Source organism: Strix uralensis, chromosome 9 (assembly GCF_047716275.1).
Source record: "Strix uralensis isolate ZFMK-TIS-50842 chromosome 9, bStrUra1, whole genome shotgun sequence".
NCBI classification, from domain to species: Eukaryota; Metazoa; Chordata; class Aves; order Strigiformes; family Strigidae; genus Strix; species Strix uralensis.
The window spans coordinates 17,824,227-17,845,915 of NC_133980.1; the positions used below are offsets into that span (position 1 = coordinate 17,824,227).

General features: G+C 36.8%; 2 protein-coding genes across 7 annotated transcripts in view; both read left to right on the forward strand.

Annotated features, from left to right (window-relative positions):
• The window catches only part of ATR (ATR checkpoint kinase), a 42,147-nt gene extending 40,022 nt beyond the window's left edge, over positions 1-2,125 (forward strand). Inside the window, exons 46-47 of the mRNA XM_074877580.1 lie at positions 15-120; positions 1,484-2,125. Of these exons, the coding sequence (XP_074733681.1) occupies positions 15-120; positions 1,484-1,657 (280 nt within the window). The 3' untranslated portion in view covers positions 1,658-2,125. The remainder of the gene's footprint in view (positions 1-14; positions 121-1,483) is intronic.
• Positions 2,126-3,400: 1,275 nt separating this feature from the next.
• The window catches only part of XRN1 (5'-3' exoribonuclease 1), a 44,444-nt gene continuing 26,155 nt past the window's right edge, over positions 3,401-21,689 (forward strand). For all 6 annotated transcript variants that reach the window (XR_012629998.1, XM_074877584.1, XM_074877582.1 and 3 more), the window contains exons 1-20: positions 3,401-3,532; positions 6,530-6,762; positions 8,086-8,183; positions 8,562-8,671; positions 8,757-8,867; positions 9,108-9,190; positions 11,248-11,335; positions 11,460-11,628; positions 11,827-11,894; positions 12,912-13,046; positions 14,388-14,451; positions 15,358-15,463; positions 15,820-15,909; positions 16,053-16,209; positions 16,558-16,677; positions 17,708-17,877; positions 18,711-18,831; positions 18,924-19,022; positions 20,552-20,655; positions 21,181-21,312. Coding sequence is in view for 5 of the 6 variants with exons in the window: in XM_074877584.1 (XP_074733685.1) it covers positions 3,458-3,532; positions 6,530-6,762; positions 8,086-8,183; positions 8,562-8,671; positions 8,757-8,867; positions 9,108-9,190; positions 11,248-11,335; positions 11,460-11,628; positions 11,827-11,894; positions 12,912-13,046; positions 14,388-14,451; positions 15,358-15,463; positions 15,820-15,909; positions 16,053-16,209; positions 16,558-16,677; positions 17,708-17,877; positions 18,711-18,831; positions 18,924-19,022; positions 20,552-20,655; positions 21,181-21,312 (2,333 nt within the window). In the remaining variant the exon portion in view is untranslated. The remainder of the gene's footprint in view (positions 3,533-6,529; positions 6,763-8,085; positions 8,184-8,561; positions 8,672-8,756; positions 8,868-9,107; positions 9,191-11,247; positions 11,336-11,459; positions 11,629-11,826; positions 11,895-12,911; positions 13,047-14,387; positions 14,452-15,357; positions 15,464-15,819; positions 15,910-16,052; positions 16,210-16,557; positions 16,678-17,707; positions 17,878-18,710; positions 18,832-18,923; positions 19,023-20,551; positions 20,656-21,180; positions 21,313-21,689) is intronic.

The following is a 21,689-nucleotide window of genomic DNA, read 5'->3' on the forward strand; positions in this document are numbered from 1 at the left end:
TGTAATTTATTTAGTGTCTTAAAGACTTTTCTCCATGATCCTCTTGTGGAATGGAGTAAACCTGTTAAAGGGAACACAAAAGCACAGGTGAACGAAACTGGAGAAGTTGTCAATGAAAAGGTTAGTTTAAAACAAGTGTAGCATAAGGTATTCAAATGTCAAATGTCCATTATGGTTGCCAGTTATATTTTCTAATTGAAACCTTAACTGACTTGTTTTCTTCTTTCATTTAAAAATTCCCCTGGTTGTTTCTTCCTGATTAATCTCTGTGTTCATAAAGAGTCCATAAAGAGACTATTGTTAGAAAATGTAATTTATCTACTAAAGAACCAACCAAATACAGTCCATAATTCTCTATTAGTGTTACTAAATCAAGGACAACATCAACAGAAGTGATAGAGTAGGTGAGGCTCTTGCTACCCCTCACTCTGACTGTTCCACAGTCCTCCAGATTTAAATCTGGAGTCCTTTCCACGTGTATTTGTGTGCTTTTCATGAGTGGATGTTTAGTATTGAAAAAATATGTGCGTTGTTACATTGCAAGAAATACTTGGTTAAAATTAAGATTTCATATGTACTGTTTCTTTTGTAGCTGCTGATAAATACCATATTGTTCATCCAAAATATAGCTTGCACCACCTGTAATATTTATTCTCTTTTCCTCTTTGCAAAAATTCTGATTTGTCTCTTTTTGCTTTAAAAGGAACGTTTAGTGAAAATAAATATGTGTAATAGCAGATAAAACCTAGGGAGCACTGATAAACACAACAACTAAGATGAGGACAAACTACAGTACTGAAGCTGTATTACAACAAGAAACTTGAGCACAGAAAATCTCCTGGTCCTCAAATAATTACTAACCAGGCTGTGTCTACATAACATTTCTTTTAGTTACAAGACCACCCACGTAGCTGTATATGTGAACTGTTTTTTCTGGATGGGTGCCAATGTTATGCTTGAGCTTTAAAAGAAAATGTGTGAATATAATTGATATGAACTAGCTACTCTTGTGGGCCTCAGAACAGCTCATTTTGAGTTGCTCAGCACAACCTGTTACTAGACTTCTTCATTTTCAGTTGTTCATAATTTTAGCCTAAATTTTCAAGACTAGGTAACTTCTTTAATTTTATCCAGAACTCCAAGAAAAAAGCTGGGAAAATTTTGCATTTATTTGAAAGCAATTGTATGAAATAAAGCATTCTAACTTTTTCAAGTACATTTGCATAGCTTGTTCAGTCTTCTCTGATAAATTTTTATCTGTAAAAATGTAAGGCAACAGTTAACTTGAGCAATAATCTATCCATTTTAAAGAATGATTTTAACACGTGAGTATCCTTTACTTTCAGAGTAGCTAGTGCAGATGTTTGGGGTTTGTATTAAATTAGCATACAGATTTGAAACACATCCTAAAAAATACTTATTTATTTTAAGAAGTGGAAGTTCATGGATAGTAGCAATATTCTTTTTTTTTCTATGTTTCCAGGCCAAAACCCATGTCCTTGATATAGAACAACGGCTGCAAGGTGTCATTAAGACTAGAAACAGAATAAAAGGATTACCCTTATCTATTGAAGGACATGTTCATTACCTTATTCAAGAAGCAAGTGATGACAACCTCCTCTGCCAGATGTATATGGGCTGGGCGCCATATATGTGACATTTTTTCATGTTGGAATGATACCATCTGCAAGTGATGTAGCTGTAATATTCTTGAGAAGGTATTAATCAGTGATAACTGGTCACTTCTGTTGATTTCTGATTGTAAGCAGCAGAACAGTCTTATAATCAACCTGAAATCTATGTAAAATATACAAAACACTTGCAAGTACATTATGAATATACTTGCAGATGTGTAAGGTGTTATGACTTATGTTTTGTATACATACAGAAGATGGTACATAGGAACTGCTTACAAATTAGACTGTGCAAGTCTCAACAAGTTTCTTACTCTGGATGAAAAATTTTCATTGTTGAAAGAATGCACTCTAACTTTTATATATACTTATATATATATATAAGTATATACAATATACTTATTGTATATTTTTGTAAAGATTTTTCTCATTCAGCTTACTTGCAGATTAGAAAATGACATTAAAGTTTTTATACCTTGATATGATATAAAGTGGCTCTTTCAACTTTTTCTACTCCTAGTTCAGAAGGGCTTTCTAAAAATAATTAGTATTTTTTTTCAGCAGTAGACCTTGAATTTTGGTTTCCTTTGGCTTTCTGTATGGCCTGGCCATGACTAGAAAAGTATTTGGGATCTTAAATCTTACCATTAAGAAACTGGTGAAGTATGACAATGTTCTGTAAGTGTTTCCTTAGCCCTTGCCCCCTGTGCTAAGAAACCCTGGTGAAGGAAATGACACAAAGCTGTGTTAGAGGGACCTGGCAGTATGGCTGTAACACCAGTGCAGGGTATGCCATCTGTGGCTGCAATGTACAACACATTCAGGCTCCTGAGTGTTTTGGACAGGCGGCCTCTTCCCTCCCTTGTAAAAGTGTGGCCACAGTGAATGTTTTTCAGACGATTTCAGAAAAAGTGTTTTGACATGGATGAGTAGAAATTAAATATCTTTAGACCGCTTATACTAACTTGAGTAATGCTTGCTTCTCTAGGCCTCCAAACTGGAGGGCAAGGACTGGAGAGACCAAAATTAAACTCTTCTTACCTTACACCAAACTATGAGAATTTTTGTACAGTGTTTTTGTTTCTGCTGACAGACCAACCATGCCCTTAGTTTTTGATCACAGTGCTGTGGCATAAGACTCAAGTTTTAGTTCAGCTGAACTCCAGACACTTCAGAGACTAAATTTAAATAATGGGTTTACAACTGGTTATGGTGGTTTCATTTCTCTGGGGAACTAGTGGGTCATCTTCTAAAAGTGTTGACGCTGTCTCATAGATCTGAAGGTTTTTGGACCCTACTGTTATCTTTTCTGTTGTGGTGTGTGAGTGCTGGGGCTCTGTTACCTTTCACAGGCTCTATCGTTCTGTGGTAGAACGAAGAGAACCTCCCTGGGAGTTGGTGCCCCAGGTACCCCGCAGGGAGTAGCCGCGACCTGCTCCCCCCAGCAGGCCGGGCCTCAGCGCCCTGAGGCGCAGGGCGGGAGCTCCTGTGCGGGCGGGCAGGGGAAGGGGCGACGGCCGATGCTTCACACGTTCACTGTTACCGGCGGGGGAGGAAGCGCCCGGGCCGCGGGTCACGCCTGAGAGCGAGGGCGCTGCTAAGGGGAGGGGGGGAGGGAGGGAGGGAGGGATCCGGCCCCCGCCGCGCCGCGCCGCGCCGCTCTGTCCGCCGCGGCGCGCTCTATGGTCGGCGCGGGGCGCTCTGCGCCGCGCTCTATGGCGCGGGCGGCCCGGCTGTCAGTACCGCGCGCCGGAAGGAGGCGGGGCGCGGCCCGGGCTTGTTTAGGTCCAGCGGGGCTGTGAGGGCGGCGGGGAGCGGTGGCCATGGGGGTCCCCAAGTTCTACCGGTGGATCTCGGAGCGGTACCCGTGCCTCAGCCAGGTGCTGAAGGAGCATCAGGTGAGTGGGGAGGGGGGTGCCGCTGCCTGCCAAGGGCCCGTCGCCGCTCGGTGCCGGGGCGGAGGAGGGAGGGCTCCTGACTGACCCCTCGGCGGGGCGAGGGAGCGGGCCTGGTCCCCGGCCGGGCCTTCCCGCCCCGGGCTTGCGGGGCTGAGGCCGGGTCGGTGCAGGGCGGGCGGTTGCGCCTACGGCCGCGCCTCGGCGAGACCCGCGACTCGAAGCGGCCGAAATTCGGGGGCTGGAGGCGTGCGGTCGGTGGGAAGTGGGCGAGGCTTTTAGGGGCCCCCTGAAAGCCTGGCTGGCCGACCCGAGGTTCCCGCTGGCGCCCAGCGGAGCCGGCAGCCTTCTGCCGCAGGGCAGCGGCGCAGGTATTTGCCCTCTCGTTACGTGCAAGTAATGTTTGCGGGAGAAGCCGCCCCAAAACCGCGCTGCTCCTCGAGGGGATGCCCAGCCCGGCCGGCTCCCCGCAGCGCGGCCGTGCCCGGCTCCCTACGGCCGCGTTCGCTCCTTTCGCTTTTGTTTCCACGGCAGCCGCGCTCCTCCCCAGCCCGTCTGAAACTCCACCGGGCACCGGGCGGCTTCCGCCCCCTCGGGCCGCGGAAGGTCGGAGTTTCCTCGTTACTGGGCTCAGAACGGTGACTGTTGGTGACGGCGGGTGGCACAGTCATGACGAGGGACAGGTTTTACAGCTCAGCTGCGATTCCTTGTTGTTGCATGCGTCGGACAGCTTGTATTAGTAACAAAAATGAGAAGCATGTTAAAGCCTGAAAAAGGAAAGCTGCAAATAATGCCTTTACAGTCAGGCAAAAAAAGCCTTATTTTCAGAGAAATCATGTTTGGTATCTGTTAGACACAAGCTCTTAACTTTTCATTATAATTTTCAACTGATGTTATGAATGTGGTTTTATAGTCTGAATATGGATGTTCTGAGATGAACTGGGTGATGATTGAAGGCATGTTTGAGTGTTAATACACTTTTCTTAATGTTTTAAAAGGTTAAGTAGCTGTTGTATCAAGGTGTCTAAGGTGCCTTGCTCAAGTGATTCCAAACCTGAATGTCTGACTCTTTCTTCTAATTTCAAAGCAGTTTTCAAAGCATATGGCTTTGCTTATGATTTGTTGGATTTCACTGTAGTGCCCTGCACTATCTGTGTAGCAAGGCGGCAGCAGTGTGTGCTGGCTTCTGCTGTTTTGTTGAACGCCTGGGCTGCTCACTGAAGTTGGTGGCAGCTTTAAACTTCTGCTGAAGAACCGTGAACTGTGGCAAGCTGAGGGGTCAGCATGTGACTGCTCTAACCAGGGGGACAGCAGCAGGGGGTAGTACCCGTAGTGCTTTCTGAAAGAGGCTGTTAGAGCTCTTAAGATAAACAGAAAGCACAACCCTTAAGTATGCTAATGTCATTCTCTAGTTAGCCTTTCTAAAGCCTAGATTATGGTGTTACCTTATGTGGAATACTTACTCTGTGTAAAAGAGAAAAGAAAATGTCTAGATTGTTACATGTAATATTAAGCTTCAACAGTAGCATGTACCCCCGTTCTTCTTTTCTTTGCCAGACCACTTGAATATACAGACATGTACTAGCATCTAGATTAGGATTTTTTTTGCTATTACAGAAAAAACTACTGGGAATTAAAGGCAATTCCTATGTAAAACACATCATTATTTTTAAATCCTATTATAGCTGTGCTTCTTAAAAGGTCATCTGTTTTCCATATATACAGTGCTTCCATATAAAAGCTTTAGTTTTCATCTCTTTAGAATGCTGCTGGTGCAAGGCCCCCCTCTGTTCTTATCTGAAAGTGGTGCCTGTGTGGATGATGTGATGTTTGAGCATGGTGAGAGCAGTTGGGTTACTGAATTTAACTACTGAGGATCATTATGCACAACAGAAGTCTAGTTATTGCAGGTGACTGGAGATCCTTCCCGATCCTGCCTCTTGTTTCTCTCTACATCATTCCTCTTTCTGAATCAGAGTTATGTTTCTCTTACATCTGGATGATAAATACAAGTCCAGCAACATGCCTTTCAAAATTATGCAAAGATATGTCGGCAGCAGTACTACAGAAAATCACGAAAAGTTAGCTTTGCCTTTTTCCAGTTGTAATGACAGGAGAATTTTTATAAACAGTCATATTGGTGGATTAAAGAATAGATTTTTTTTTTTTTATTGTAAATTTTTCTTGTGCATGTTTGGTGGGTTTTGGTAACAAAAAGGTAGATAATGTCCCCTTTGCTTCATACATTTAACAGTGTGCTCTATATGTTGTTTGTGTACATTCAGGGGAGGGTTTTTTCCTTTGAAAGAAAGTTGGACTGCTACAGATAAGGCTGTTAGAAGAACAGAGAACTAGACAGAAAAAAACATGTTTGGAGAATGTGGGAAAGAAATTGATGTCATCATTTATAACTCTACTGCTTTTGGTGGTAATTGGCACTCTCTCAACTCACAGGTGCCTCTAAGCATAGCTGACGAGGCAGCATGCAGTGGTCATGGTAGCAACTGGTTAACAGGGGGAGAGCCCTAAAGCTTCTGAAGCTGGCTTTGGTTTTGAAATACTGTTGGAAACTGTATAGTCAGTTTTGTAGGTTTTATTGTTTATAGTGTGGTTATGCTAGATTGAATCAGTGAAATGTGTGGGTTATTAAAAAAAGGGAAATTATCTCTTCCTGAAAAGTATGATTTTTATTTGCTTTTCCCTTATACAATATAGAAGATTGGCCAAGCACGTGGGACAGAAGTCCTGAGGTACCAGAAACAGTCAGGATAGGATAGGAACCTGTTCAGCTGACTTTGTTCACTGGGGAGATCATAATAACAGATCGCAAGTGCAGACAAACCCGTAACCAGTCAAGATATTCTTAGCCCATTGGCATGCAGTAGGTTCCAGGGAGGTCTTCCCACCTCAGCTCCTTTCCAGTTACTCTCAGCCATGCCTTGGGCAGCGTTTGCATTGCTTCAGCTGTCACCAAATGGGTATTAACTGTGGCTTTTGTAGATTCCAGAATTTGACAACTTATACCTGGACATGAATGGCATTATACATCAGTGTTCACATCCAAATGATGATGATGTTCACTTCAGAATCTCAGAAGATAAGATTTTTGCTGATATTTTTCACTATTTGGAAGTACTGTTTCGCATTATTAAACCAAGGAAGGTTTTCTTCATGGCAGTTGATGGAGTAGCTCCAAGAGCAAAAATGAATCAGCAGCGTGGGAGACGTTTTAGGTGAGAATATTTGTTCTTGCTCTGTCTTTAAGATAGTAAATACTTTAAAAAAACCCATTTACTTAAATGTATACCATGAAAAGTAAAATATGAGTGGTTGTGCCCTTGACAGTAGCTTTAATTTTTAGCTAAATGAGGGTAACTACCTGTAAAATGTTAATACTTAAAATCAGGATTCCAAAAAGAAAAGTGTGCTTGTTACTTAGGTTTTTCACTGTGTATGTGGGAGTTGAGGGTGGGGGGAGCTTTTTTCCTATGAAATATTCTGTGGAATAAAACTGTAGTGGAGCTCTTAGAGATGTCTCAAATGGCTTCATAACTTGTGAGAGTGGTATTTGTGAACGTTAATTCTAGATACGCCATTTTGGTAATTATAATGGAACGTTCTTTGACAGTCATAGAAGAAACAAGGTTTTTAATAAAACTCTGGTTTCGTGTTGGTACCAGTTAACAACCTAGCTCAAATACAGAACTGCAAGTAGATTTCACAGTGTTAAGAATTATATTAATGTTTTGGGAGATGTGGAAGTGTCTTTGAAGGTTGCTGTGAGGAAAGAAAGCCGGTGGTCAGACAGTGCAGGGATGGTGAGTGAAATGCAACAGAAACAAACTGGGGGAAAGGGATAAGGAAATATTGTCAAGCTACTGTGGGGTTTTCTTGTGGTTTTGGTTTTTGGGTTGTTTTCTGGCTTTTTTTTTAAGGAAAAAAGGTTGAGAGGAAGAAGATATTAAGAAAGAGTTCTAAATAGAAGATTGGAGCAGAATCGAGAGGACAAAAATCTTAAGACAGTTGTGGCTACTCTGTTTCTGTTTCAAAAGTGTTTCTGAAATCCTTGGCCAAGAAAGGCTGCAACTGTATTTGTTTGTTTCTCCATTACTAGTGATGATAAATTGTTAGTACACCCTTCCTACCCCTGTGGTATTGTGAACTTGCTGCTTTGTTTTAACTACATTACTGTTACTGTTCTGTGATAGTATTTTTAGATTACATCCAGAGTATTCCTACAGTTCAACGTTAACTTGCTTTCATCGTGATCAGCCATTGAATGGTCATCTTGGTAATCTAAACATTAACTGTATCTGAGTAATGACAGGTTATCATCATCACTAGGGGGGGAAAAAAGCTATTTTTAAGCCTTTCAGTTGTTTCAGAAACAAGTACAAACTCAATTCAGGAGTTAAATTTCTCTTCCCCCTCGCCTTTTTTTCAAACACTCTTTAAAAATCAACTACATATATTTTGTCAGTAAAGCTGTACTTAGCAAATTAACATTTAAAATGATTCTCTCTCTACTCTGTCTTTCCAACCCTGTTTTGTTTCAGATCAGCAAAAGAGGCAGAAGACAAAATAAAAAAGGCATTAGAAAAAGGAGAAACTCTCCCTACAGAAGCCAGATTTGACTCCAACTGTATTACACCAGGTAAGATACTTTGTTAATTATTTAAATTTAATTGTTTAGATTTATATTTTTGCATCTATATTTTGGCACTATTTTTCTATCCTAAGGCACTTTTTTTTTTTTTTTTTGAATTAGAAGACAGAATCAATAAAGGCTCAGTTAACTTGGGAACACAAGTTTTAATAACTTTTAGTAGGGTCAAAATACTGTCTGATTCTAAAATTTTTTTTTAGATTGCTATGGAAAAAATTAAATGTCTTGAGGGGAAAAAAAACCAGCTGTCCTCTTCATCTCTTGCAAAATTTTTACTTGTTTTTTTCATTAATACTTTCGATATGTAAATACAATTTTGAATGACTAGTGAAAAGCTTTGCATTTAACTTAGCTTTCTGTTTGCAGGAACTGAATTCATGGCCAGATTGCATGAGCATCTTAAATATTTTGTAAATATGAAGATTTCCACAGACAAATCCTGGCAAGGAGTAACAGTCTACTTATCAGGCCATGAGGTCATTATATTTCATTAATATTTTATTTTAAATAGATTTTTATTTTATAGAAAAATACTGATGAATTTTGGGGGTTTTTGTGCAGACTCCAGGGGAAGGTGAACATAAGATTATGGAGTTCATCAGATCAGAAAAAGCAAAACCCCATCATGATCCAAACACAAGACACTGTCTCTATGGCTTAGATGCTGACTTGGTATGTGCAATTAAAATAATACAAACAACAGAAGTTTATAAAGTATGTATGTTTTTGATGTTTTCCTAAGCACACAGGGTTCTAAAGTGTTGTTAAACAAGCATGTAATTTTGCATTCCTGCAAACTTTTGAATTCATAATGAAACAGAACTGCAAAATTTCTGTATACTGCTTGAATCTTGAGTAACAGGTTTTTAAAAAATAACAAAGTAAGACCTTTTTAATATCTCTTTGTAATAGATTATGCTGGGATTAACAAGTCATGAGGCACACTTTGCACTCCTAAGAGAAGAAGTCAGATTTGGTGGTAAAAAATCTCAAAGGTGAACTGATTTAACTTTACTCTTTATTTTATATACGATGAAACTAAATCCAAAACATACTGGTCACTAAAACAGGGGTGATTTTTTGTTGATTGCATATTAAATCAATAAAATCTTAGTTTATTTTTGTGTTAGAAAGTACATGAAATTAGAGAAATCACCTTGTTACACTGTGCATTTGAATTAGTTTACACGACAAAATGTATGCTGTCAGGACAGCTGATGGAAAAAGTCCTTAGAGCTTTGGTGTGTTGTGCTTCTTTCTCCATGTTATGAATGGAACAGCCCAGGCTGGAGTGACATTGTTTCCATAATTGTCTTATGCAAATACTGACTTCTTAAAATGTATTTATAACTCTGAGGTTTTGTGCATGTAAGTAAATTAGTAGAATAATAACTAAAATAAACTCTTAAAGTAGCTGACTGGATGCTTTTATTCTGGATTTGTCCATTTGAACTAATTTGTGGGCTATAAGCAGTCAGAAAAAGGTGATTTGATCTGGAACTGTGTATGTACATGGAGCTATTCTGAAGGAATAGAAAAATTAATTTCATACCTGTTACTGTGGCTAGGTTCCTTCTTTGGAGGACCTTAAGCATATGTTTGGTGGATATAGGGAGAAGGTGGGAGAGACAGAGAGAAATACTTTTTTGATACAAAAAGGATTTGGGATAATACAGTGCTAAGTCATGTAAATATTTAGATAAATGCATCATTTTTGCTAATAAATGTTTTTATTGCTGAGGACAATATGATAACATCAAAAATAAGTATTCTTTTCAGTCTTCCACAGTCAGATTTTCACTAATACTTATTCTGTTGATATTGTTGGCATGTTATGGTGTAATGTTTTTAAAAGACCTTAAGCCTAATCAAAGAACAGTGTCTTTTTTCCCTTTTTAAAAATAAAATAATATAAGCATGTGACAACCTTTTGAGGGATTAATTAAATAAAGTATGAAATCAAAAGGCAAAGTGTCAGTATATTTTTATTCCCTCAAGTATTGTTCCATATTTGGCTCCTGTTGTAATTTCAGATAATATTGCTCATTACAGGAATTTACTTCTGGAAGTTACAGGAATTGCCTTCTGTCAATATTGTCACTTTTATGAGTACTTACAGGTGAAAATTTGAAAATATGAAAAATACATACAAATTAATACCTGTCAGCAATTTCTTGATTGAGAGAAATGATTTGTTTTATCAGGATGTTCAAGTCCAGTGCAACAAAAAATAAGTGGCAAAATGTCTCTAGAGTCTTAGAGCATCAACCTGGATTTCCCAATATGAAAGTTACATTTAAAAAGTGACAGAATTGGTCTGAAGTTTCATGCAGCCAAGTGTAGCTTAGAGCTTGTCTTTACATCAATTTACATCAATCTTTAGCTCATTAATCTTTTGGTGCAGGTATTAACTGATTTTGGCCTAACATCGGCTTAGGTATTAAGTAATTTTACTGAAGAGAGGAAAAGAAGGCAGAATATATGTTGACTAATTCATGCTATAAACAAATAGAAGGTTTGTTATTTTTTTTGGTGCTGTGTTGAAGCCACTAGATAATACATATGGAACATATTTTCAAGTTGAGCATATTCTTTTCTTACAAGAAACATTTCAAATGACTGCAAATGTAACCTAGCCATTTAGACATGAATCTGTGTACTCTGTATGTATTCAGACTAGTTCTAAAATACCTTAAAATGTACTGGGTTTGGTGCAAAGTTAGGTTAGGTTGTCCGTTTTTTGAACAATGGGATAATTACTTGGGAAATAGTTAATGTAACATGAAACTCTACAAAGCTGCCCTGCTTTCTTTAAGCTAGTTGTTTTCCATACAGTAGAGTCACATCTGCTGTTTAGAATGTTCTACTGCAAAATTTTATAGACTCAAACCAGATGAATCCTAAAATAGATTCAAATAAATGTTTATACATTATTTCTTCTGCAAAGATACAATCCCAGTAATATTACTTGGGTTTAGATAAATTGAGACTTATTATTCATGTTGAAAGTGTGTTTATAAATAATCAACTTAATGTTTTGAAAAACTTACAGAGCATGTGCACCAGAGGAAACAACATTTCATTTACTGCACTTATCACTGATGAGAGAATATATTGATTATGAATTTTCACCAGTAAAAGTAAGTTCCAGTGGAGCTGTGACTGAAAAAATGCGTGAGGCCCTTTTATGCAAACATGATAATAAAAATTATACTCCTATGTTTTTTTGGGTTGTTTTTTTTCCTTTTTTTTTTCTTCCCCCAGGACAAGATTTCCTTTGAATATGATATTGAAAGGATAATAGATGATTGGATCTTAATGGGTTTCCTTGTAGGAAATGATTTTATTCCTCATCTACCTCATTTACACATTAATCATGATGCACTGCCGCTACTTTATAGAACATACATGGCTATCTTGCCAGAACTGGGAGGTAAGAACACTAAGTTCAGTTGTGGAAAGTAGAAACATTAACATTCCTGTGTTGATATTTATTGACCTTTTTAACCATCAGAATGTTTAGCCAGCAAGCTTTAGACAGCCAGCAAGACTGCATTCTATTATCTATGGGGCATTTAAATTGAAATTTTTAAATTGTTAATTTAAAAAACATACTTTGTTTTCCCAATAGGTTACATAAATGAGAATGGGCATCTGAATTTAAAACGCTTTGAGAAATATCTCACAAGATTGTCAGACGTAAGTAACTTCAAAATTGCACTGTATAGAACAGTATAGTCTATTGAATATATCTACAGTATAGCGCCCTAAAATGCACCATGCTGTAGTTTTAATGAACTGTTAAATAACTGTGTTTTACAAGTGGTTCCATCAGCTGTTTTATCATTTAACCAATGGGATCCAAGCAGTTGTTGTCTGATCTTATCATAACGTAAGAGGAAAAAGATTGAATCATTTGCTCTGTGTTTTAGCCAGGATCTTTTAGTACTGCAAGTCAAATGAGGATTCACCAGTAGAATTATGGTCCTCAGTTCTCACTGAATAATGAGCAGCAGTACTGGGCAAAGTCTGCTGCAGGCAGCGTTAGTCTTTGCTTCCCCTGCTGGGCAGTTTCTTGTGGGGTAAGCAATGTCTGAAGATCTTGGACAGCAGTATTTTCTGCAAGTTTTTTATGAAGATCACTGGTAAAGAGCACTGAAGCATTATTATCTCTCAGAGACAGGCATCAGCATTCTTCACAAACTAACAGGCGTACAGGAGGCCATTGCAGTAATCCATCCTAGAGATAAGACAATGTATAGGCCATATAGAAACGGAAAGGTCTCAGCCTTCTGCTGAACTTGGAAAGGGGAAGTTCATCTGCTGTCCCGGCTTCAGCCCTGTCTTCTGATTCTTGGGTAGATCTATGAAAGTGTTGGGTGTGTGGCACAAGACTGTATTACCCAGACCCTGTATAGGTCTACTACTTCTAGAGGCGATAGTGAAGTGTGGAAGTTATCTAACTCCATTTTGTTACCTATTGTTGCCTTACTGAAAGAAAACAAAATATGGCTTGGGTATATGTTATATATGGCTAAGAATAAAGTTTTTTAATATTAATCTATTAGTTTAGGTGTAGCTCTAGGGTGAAATGTTTATGTATGAATGACTGTAGATGTAATCTAATGCACATACTTAAAAGACATTGTTAATTTAGCCTTCTTAAATTTGGCATCCCTCAAATATTTCTAAACTTACTTTATTCTTTCTGCACAGTTTGATCGTGAACACTTCAGTGAAGTCTTTGTAGACTTAAAATGGTTTGAAAGTAAAGTAGGCAATAAATACCTCAACGAGGCAGCTGGTATTGCAGCAGAGGAAGCCAGAAAAAATAAACAAAAGAAACAAAAGGTTAGTGTTTTACATGTGCAATTTTGGAAATAAGAATGTTACTTTTTGCAAATCAATAATTTGATCTTAGGCAAATTAAGTGGCATAAACCTCTGTTTTGAGATCTTTTGAGATCAGAAAAGATCGTAAAATGTAACATTTGAGGAACTGCCTGTATACATTACTGGTTGTGAGTGATGAAATGGTTAAATCCAGGTCAGGTTCTCATGATTTTTGAAATCTTGTAAACCTGTAATGTAATGCTTTATGTGAATTTATCTGTTCCTCAACAGCAGCAAAACTTACTTCTGGGTGAGTTATGGTCAAACTTGCTATGCTTTATAATTTTACTTTCAATGCATAGCCTGCTGGAAGTTTTATATATTTCGGATACACTGATCATTTATGCATGTCTTGGTATTGGCCAACTATTTGACAATGAATAGATAAACATCAATTTCATTGCTCTCTGACTGGTTGTTAAACTTGCAATTAGAGATACAACGTAACTAATAAGGAACAGCATCTCTCTCTGTATCTTGACTCTGCCCTGCTGTCATGTACCCCACCTCCATTTGCTATCCTTCAATATATGCCTTCAGCAGGGTGTAGAGTAGCAGCAGGAAATTCCTTCAAGTTTAATCTGTCACGGTATATCACTGTCTTGTTCTTAGTGCAGTTTGTGGTTTGTAAGAGCAAGATGTTAGCTCTTCCTTTAATAAGGTGTGCTTTATTTGTGGTTGTTTTCTTATTTGCCACAGAAGTTTGGAGCAGCTGTATAGTATTAGCTAGCCATCTTGACTGATCGTTTGAATGGCAGTGACAGTCAGGAGCTTGACTATCTCAGGTACAGGGGAAGAGGGCCAACTTAATGATTCTGCTTATTGAAAGCTGCTCAGTGCTGTACACAAAAGGCTGTGTAGTGTGAGAATGAAGTAACTGTTAGGCTTGTTTGACTCTCTAAAACAATTTCTTCTATCCTTACTTCCCACAAAAGTGATTTGAGTTCTTAAAAATTTACTGACAAAAAATTTAACTGCATACTGGTGCTATAGCACAATGCATGATGTAGGTAAAAATGTTTAAATATGTACTGCACAGTTTTGGAAGTAGTTGTAATTTGGAACACAAATACTCAGATTTTTTTAAAGGTAGTTGAGACTTTATTTGAGACTGCACCTTTGTCTGATCTGTATGGATAAAATAATTTTCCCTAGGCGATTACAGGAGAAGGAAAGGTAGTGGAGTTTATATTAAATAATAATATTTATACATCTTGATTATAGCAAGATTTGTGGTTGTGAACAAGGTATGTGCATATTATTCTGTATTTTTACTGTATCTCAAATATTAATTTACTAGGCTCAGGAAAATTCTATATGTTTGTCTGCTTTAGAAAAAAATGAAGGTGAAGCGACACCTAAAAGTAAGTGCAAATAATTTTTCCATGTACATATAATAAAAAAAGTTAATTTGTGTATGGATTTGGAAGATCTGTAAGAATTTCATGTCAGAGTTGACCTTAGTCTAAACAAAAGAGTTACGTAGTCAGCTATTGGGAAATGGAACTGCACAGCACTGGCTTATGGTGAGAGAGAGTGGGGCTAAAGCTTTTGAAGTGCTTCTTACCAGACCAGTATTTCCATGATGAATTAAAGGAATGAATGAGCAAGTCTTCAACAACATTTTGGTCTTGATTGTATGCGGAGGTATTTTGTTATACAGGTGGGGACAAATTAACAGATTTTTATATGGCTTTGGGGTTTTTGGTTGTGTTGATTGTTTTTAAACTCATTCCGCTTATAGGAAATGTCTTTTGCTCGTGTTTAGAAACTTAATGTCAAAAATGTATAAATATTACTCCATGATACAAGATTATGTTGCTGAAAAAATAGTAAATTTTAAAATTTATTTTACTGTTTTTTTAATGGTTCTACATGATGGTTTATATTACATAGTGCTTAGGGATATGGTGTAGTTGAGAACGGTCAGTGTTAGGTTAAGGGTTGGACTAGATGATCTTCAAGGTCTTTTCCAACCTAGATGATTCTGTGATATTCACGTCTCAGTTCTTGTAATTGGGCTACAAACCTGGTTGCCTGTCTTTAAAGGAAAAAAAAAGTTCCAGACTTTCTCTGGGTAAAGATTTTGTTTGATTGTTTCATGTTACTTTCAGTGCAAGGAAGATATGACCACCTATAATTGTGAATTGAGGAATAAAGTGAGGAATAAAGTTAAGGCGTTAAGTCAAAACTGAATGTGTTCAAACCTTGTGGTAGCAGAGAAGTGAATGTTAATCCTTCTTTCTTTTTTTTCGTGATGTCTTTTTCAGCTGTGTTGGAAGATGAGCCAGAAGATGATGATCTGTTTGAAACTGAGTTTAGGCAATACAAAAGAACTTACTACATGACTAAAATGGGTGTAGAAGTAGTTTCTGAGTAAGTGTATGTTTTTTTTATTTTTGTTTTTATTTTAAACACCAAAGATAAGTCTTTGCATATGTCTAATACAAGACAGAATATTCATCCATGTTGAGAGCAGAGAACATGTGTCAGTGTATTGCAGCAGTGATGCTTTTGGCTAATGCAAGAAGAGCTCAAATTAAGTTTTCTGTAACAAGTATTTGAGGGCTACAGAGAAAAAATCCGTTAGTATTAAAGGAATCTAGGAAACCATGGTTTCATTAGGTTCCCAAAATGTTCAACCTTCATTCCAATGTACAAGGTGCTAAGTAATTTTTATATACCAGTGAAAATGAGAAAAAATAATAAGTATCTTTCCTTTTTCTTGTAAGTGACTTCTTGGCTGATCAAGCTGAATGTTATGTCCAGGCAATACAATGGATTTTGCATTATTATTACCATGGAGTTCAATCATGGAGCTGGTAAGAAAAATTGTTACATGAGAAACTGCTTAAAGATCAAGCAATATTTCACCTTGTATGCTGGGAACATTTAATGTAGTTCTGTTTGTTTCTGATCTGTGAACACTGCTGTGCTATAATTAAGTGGTTTTTTTTCCCTGCAGGTATTATCCTTATCATTATGCACCTTATCTGTCAGATATTCGCAACATCAGTGAACTCAAAATCAAATTTGAATTGGGAAAACCTTTCATGCCATTTGAACAGCTTCTTGCTGTACTTCCAGCAGCTAGCAAAGACCTGCTACCTAAATGCTACCAGGTAGGATTTAGAACTAAATTTCATTTATCTATCACTTACTGGTTGTCTGCTTTATTTTGAAGTAACTCTTTTCTTGGTATTTTTACATATCCTCTTAGTTATATTCTATCTCTAAATTTCAGGTGTATGCTTAAATACTTCTAACTATTCTTAGTACGTTGTAAAATTAGTAATAAATGCAAAATTTTGCATTTGCTAAGCAGTTTCAGAGTAGGACAGTTAAATGATAAATGTTGAATTCCTGTTCAGCCTTGAATTGACTTTAATACAGTCTTACTTTATCTCTTCCTAGAATTAGTGCTAAACTGTCTCTTGATGATGTTTAATTCCTCTATTGTGTTTTCCTAGCATTTGATGATTAGTCAAGACTCTCCTATTATAGAATATTATCCACTGGATTTTAAAACAGACCTAAATGGAAAACAGCAAGAATGGGAAGCTGTAGTATTAATCCCGTTTATTGATGAGGTAATTTCTTTCAACATCTGCTGTCTATAAAAGCTTCATAACAAATCTGCTAAACTTCTTAATTAATCAACAGTTAGACATGCAATTAAATGGAAGTTTAAATTAGCACTTGATAAAACCAGAGAAAAACATAAATGTTTGCTGCCTGGAGAGTAAGGCTAGATTAAGTTATCACAGACAAAGTTAGCTTCAAGTGGCAAAAGTCTTAAGGGATGTGGACTTTTTGTTGCTTGTTCATGTTTTTAAGCAACTATGCAAATATTTCGTTTCGGATTCTTTGAGGAAAAAATTGTATTTCTATATACATATTAAAATACAGAATGTCTGTAGGTAAAATAAAACAAACACTTGGAAAAAAAGCCCCAAACAAGTCTTTTTACAGAAAATCTCTTCACATGAACACCAGTAATGGGTAGAAAACTTCCAAGTACAAATCAAACAGTAAAATATTAACAGAGAGGAATAAAAGAGTAACTTTTTCTTTTTGCATACAGGATAACATTATTATATACGTTGTTCTAATATCTTTTATCAAATTAAATTTGAGCACATCAAAGAGTGGATGGAAAGAGAAGTGCAGATTAGATATTAAGATATATACAGGGGGTGACGTGTGCCTATTGGTTGTTTCTAGAGTTTGCAGTGAAGGGTTGACGGCACTTAGTCTTCTCACAAAAGACAACAGTTGCTACTTAAATGGCCCATAAGGTTTTGAAGCTTTTTCAATAGTTATTTTGCAGAATTTTATGATAACATCTAAAATCTTTTTAATATTTCTTTGTATGTTAAATGTAAAAGGCAAAATATGTCTTTGGAAACATATTTGCAAAAAGGTAATCTATTCTCCAAAGCCATTCTGTTGTAATTGCCCTCTTTTGATCAGAGAGCTGGGACGTGAGGAAGGGTGAGGCTGCAATTAGAAAATTAACACATTAACCAGAAAAATGCAGGTATCGACTTTCCTGATGTAGATGTTTCCATGCTAATGTTTGTTATCAGTTTCACATACACTAATTTCTCTAAAATTTAGAAACGACTGCTGCAGGCCATGGAATCCTGTAATAAGTGCCTAAAAGAAGAGGAGAAACGAAGAAATACTCACAGTGCTTGCTTAATGTACTGGTATGACAAAGATGCAGAGTTCCAGTACCTGTCACCATGGCCAGAGAAATTCCCTGCAGTAGAAAGATGTCATACGAGGTAACACTAGCATAACTATTTTAGACTAGACTAAAAGTAGTTAGAATACTTCTATTAGCATTTTAACCAAAGCTTTTACATGCCAATATATACACTGAAAAATGTAAAATGTTGAACTCGATGTTACTTGTTGTGGATGGCATGGTGAAAGTATTTGTCCCTTTTCTTCAAACGTTAATTTGCAAAACAGATGAACCGATGCTAAGTTGGCAAGAACACTCTAGAGAATTACTAAACTCTGTATGACACAGAGGATGAAAGACTGGTACAAATGTCTGATAATAGTGATGATTTATCAGCACATTAATTCCAGACCATTTGTAAAAAAATGTAAGCATTTGGATCCAGTGCAGAGTTTGAACACAAGGGTGTTTTTCAGTTTCCTCTCACTGAAACTAGCCAGCTTTATTTCACACAGGCTGAGGTTTCAAGGTTAAATGGGAACATAACCTTAAGAGTAGTGAAACTTAAAGCAAAATACAGGAGGAATGCCTGTTGCAGGATTACACTCAGTGAAGAATGAATAGTTGTGAAGATGAATGATACCATATGGAACAACTGCTAGTGTAGAATTTGACAATAACAGTGAACTAAAATAGTGAGATTAGGTCATACCGTGGCTTGAAGTTTTGCCTTTTTCCTAGCTAGTCTCTTTACAGCAGTAGTGTGGGTTTTTATAGTCCCTTGTATAGATTCCAAGTGGCTTAAATAAATTGCCACCTTGCAGGAAAGTCAAAGGGTTTGTCACCTAATGAGTGTTTGAATGAGTAATGAGAGTTTCTAGAGCTGAAGGTCAATTTGTATGAACAAACGTTGTGCATCTTGTTTTTTAGGTATAAAACAATACCTTTGGATGCTTGGCTTGTAGAAATAACCCACAATAAGATAACGAAAATCAACAAGAGTGCATTATATTTTTGTGGATTTCCCACTTTAAAGCACATTAAACATAAGGTAAAAGATTTCTCTCTTCTGACATTTTCAATTGAATAAAAAACTATATAAGGATTCAAGTAAGTTTTATGTGCTGTTTTGTTTTTGCCCAGTTCTATCTTAGAAAAAGTGGTGTACAGGTGTTTCAGCAAAACAGCCATGGAGAGAACATGATGTTAGAAATTACAGCTGATGAGAACTCAAAAGAGCAGGTAAGCATTCAGCTCATAACAAAAAACAACCCCCTCAAAAAAACCCAGACAAAAAAACTTGTCATAAAAACACTGAATTTGTTAAATAAACAGATGTAAAATGTTGGTTATTTATATCTTAATAGTGTATTATAGGAGAAAAATGTCTATAGAGTAGTACTGAAAAAGTTTTTTAAATTTTTAAATCCCAAGCATTTATTAAAATATAGTTAAATGTATTGAATAGTTAATTTAAAAGAATATCTCTAGATTTTTTTTAAACTTCAACTAGTAATGCTTGATTTCAAAACGAGCTTTATGTAGAAGTTGTTAAAATTTGATTAATAGGAAGGAGAGATATGGCTGTATGTTCAAGACCATAGAATTAATTACTGGATTAAGAACTCTGGAGTTCTTAGCTCCCAGCCCAAAGTTCAGACCATTAGAAGGTAGTATTGTCAGTATATATTTTGAAAACATCAGCTGAATTAGTTCATTGAAAACATCAACAATATTAGTTCACACTGAAAGCTTTTGTTGACTGTTGCAGTTAATAGTAAAAAATAAAGTTCGTTAGGATTAAAATGCTAAATTTGTGTGGGGAACAGTCTAGAATTTTGAGAGTCTGCTGAAGGATTTAAACTTCTCCTGACTTCAAAATGTTAAATGTCAGTCTCCTTAGTAGAGTTTCTGGCATTTCTCTGTGGTATTCATCAGATGTTCTCAGGTAAGGAGTTGGTGAGACTTCCTCCTGACTAATTAATAGTTGAAATTGGCATAAATGCAAGGAAGCAGAGTCTCCAGACCAGTACCCCTTGTCATTTGTGTAGCAGAGTATATAGACACTTTTTCCCTAATAATCAGTCCTTTTTCATCAACAAAGCAGACTTACACCTTCCCCTTAAATGAGACTGATAGAGGAATTAGAGGAAAGAGTTGATGCAGAGACTTTAAGAAGCAAAATATTTTTTCTAAATCCTTTAAAAGCCAACTATTTCATAATCAAAAATATTAGGTAGCAAAAGGAAAATCCAGGAAAATAAAAGTTTTAGTGATAAATAAAACCAGGAAAGGAGGGAGGAGGGAAACAAGAAGACAGAATTTTATTTTAGATGTAGGGAGAGTGAATAGTCAAGATACATGGCAAAGAGAATTAAGTAAGCCAAAATAATATATTAGAGAAATAACAGAAACTAATTGGAAAAACAGAACATAATAGTTCTAAGTGATTTAACAAAAAAATACATGGTAAGCCTATACCAGCAATGTAAATCAACCCAGGTCCTACAGCTAACATGCAACATGTAGAGGGCCGCGTTTGGAATATGATACTTTGTCCTAATAAATGATACATGATTCTCCATTTCTAATCAAGAGATTTATGTAATATGTATCAAAATACAATTTAATAAGATAAAATGAGCTTTTCATTCTGCAAGAAAATCTGTTCTTTAACTAGTTTTTACTGCAAAAAAAGTTTGAAAAATCTTTGAACAAAAATCTTTAATATGCTAAACCATTAGTAATAGTAACTTCTGGGTTTTTTTCAGATGGTAGAAAATGTTGCCAGTTTGGTACTTGGAAAGCGTGTTTTTGTTAACTGGCCACACCTCGAAGAAGCCAGAGTTGTTGCTGTGTCAGATGGAGAAACTAAGTAAGAGACATTTCATACATAGTTGTTTGTCATCTTTATTGTTTTGTTCAAAGTCCCTTAGGCTGTACAAAAGTTTTGGTTTTATTGTAATACATTTTGTAATAATATTGTAACAGCAAATTAGTCCAGCTGTATCAAAGGTTGCTTGGTGGAAGAACCTTTGTTTCACACTGTTCTGAGGTTTGGTTAGCTCTGTAGAAGTCTAGTGCTTCAGTATTTTGCTATAGATGTAGAAGTTTGGGAGAGTTCATTCTTAACTTTGAGGGAAAAATGCATGCACAGAAATCCACACGGAATAATGTAAAAGAAAACGTTTCTATACAACCTCCCTTTCAGCATATGCACTGGTATTTTTTATAAAAAATATGATGCATGGCCTATTGTGGAACGGGTAGAGAAAAAGATGCTGTAAGTTTTCTATGTCGTTAACAAGTAATCTCTAACTATTTTAAGTTTTGCTCAAAACTGGTTATGTCTAGATTAATCTTATTAGGTTAAATTCATACTTGTCATGATATTCTCAAGGCTTTATTTGGAAGAACCACATGGCACACAGAAACTTTACATGGGAAATGCAGTGCCCCCAACTAAAGTGGCATACGTTGGAGATAAAGAACAAAGCATATGGTTAAAAGAAGTTCAAGGCATTTCAGAGCAGTAAGTAACTTTGAAAATTAAAGTGTAACTTTGCGTTTTACAGCTTAACTTTGTTGCTATCTTACAGACCTAAGTAACAGAGAAGAGCTGGTGCAAACTTGATGATCAAAGTTAATGAGTCTGCTGGAATTTAAAAAAAAATAACATAAAAGAGCTTATGTTGAAATTTCAAAGTATATGGAGTTAGTCCCTAGGTATTTAAAGTTAGATGCTGTTACAAAAGAATTCTCAAATGACTGAGTTCAGTAATTACTCTCCCACTCAATTTTCTGTTCTGGTTTTAGTAATCTTCAGTTGTAGGGAGTATATGGAATGGAGTCATACAGCATCAAGTTATAACTTCAGTAGCTTACCATGTTAAATCTGAATACAAGTTC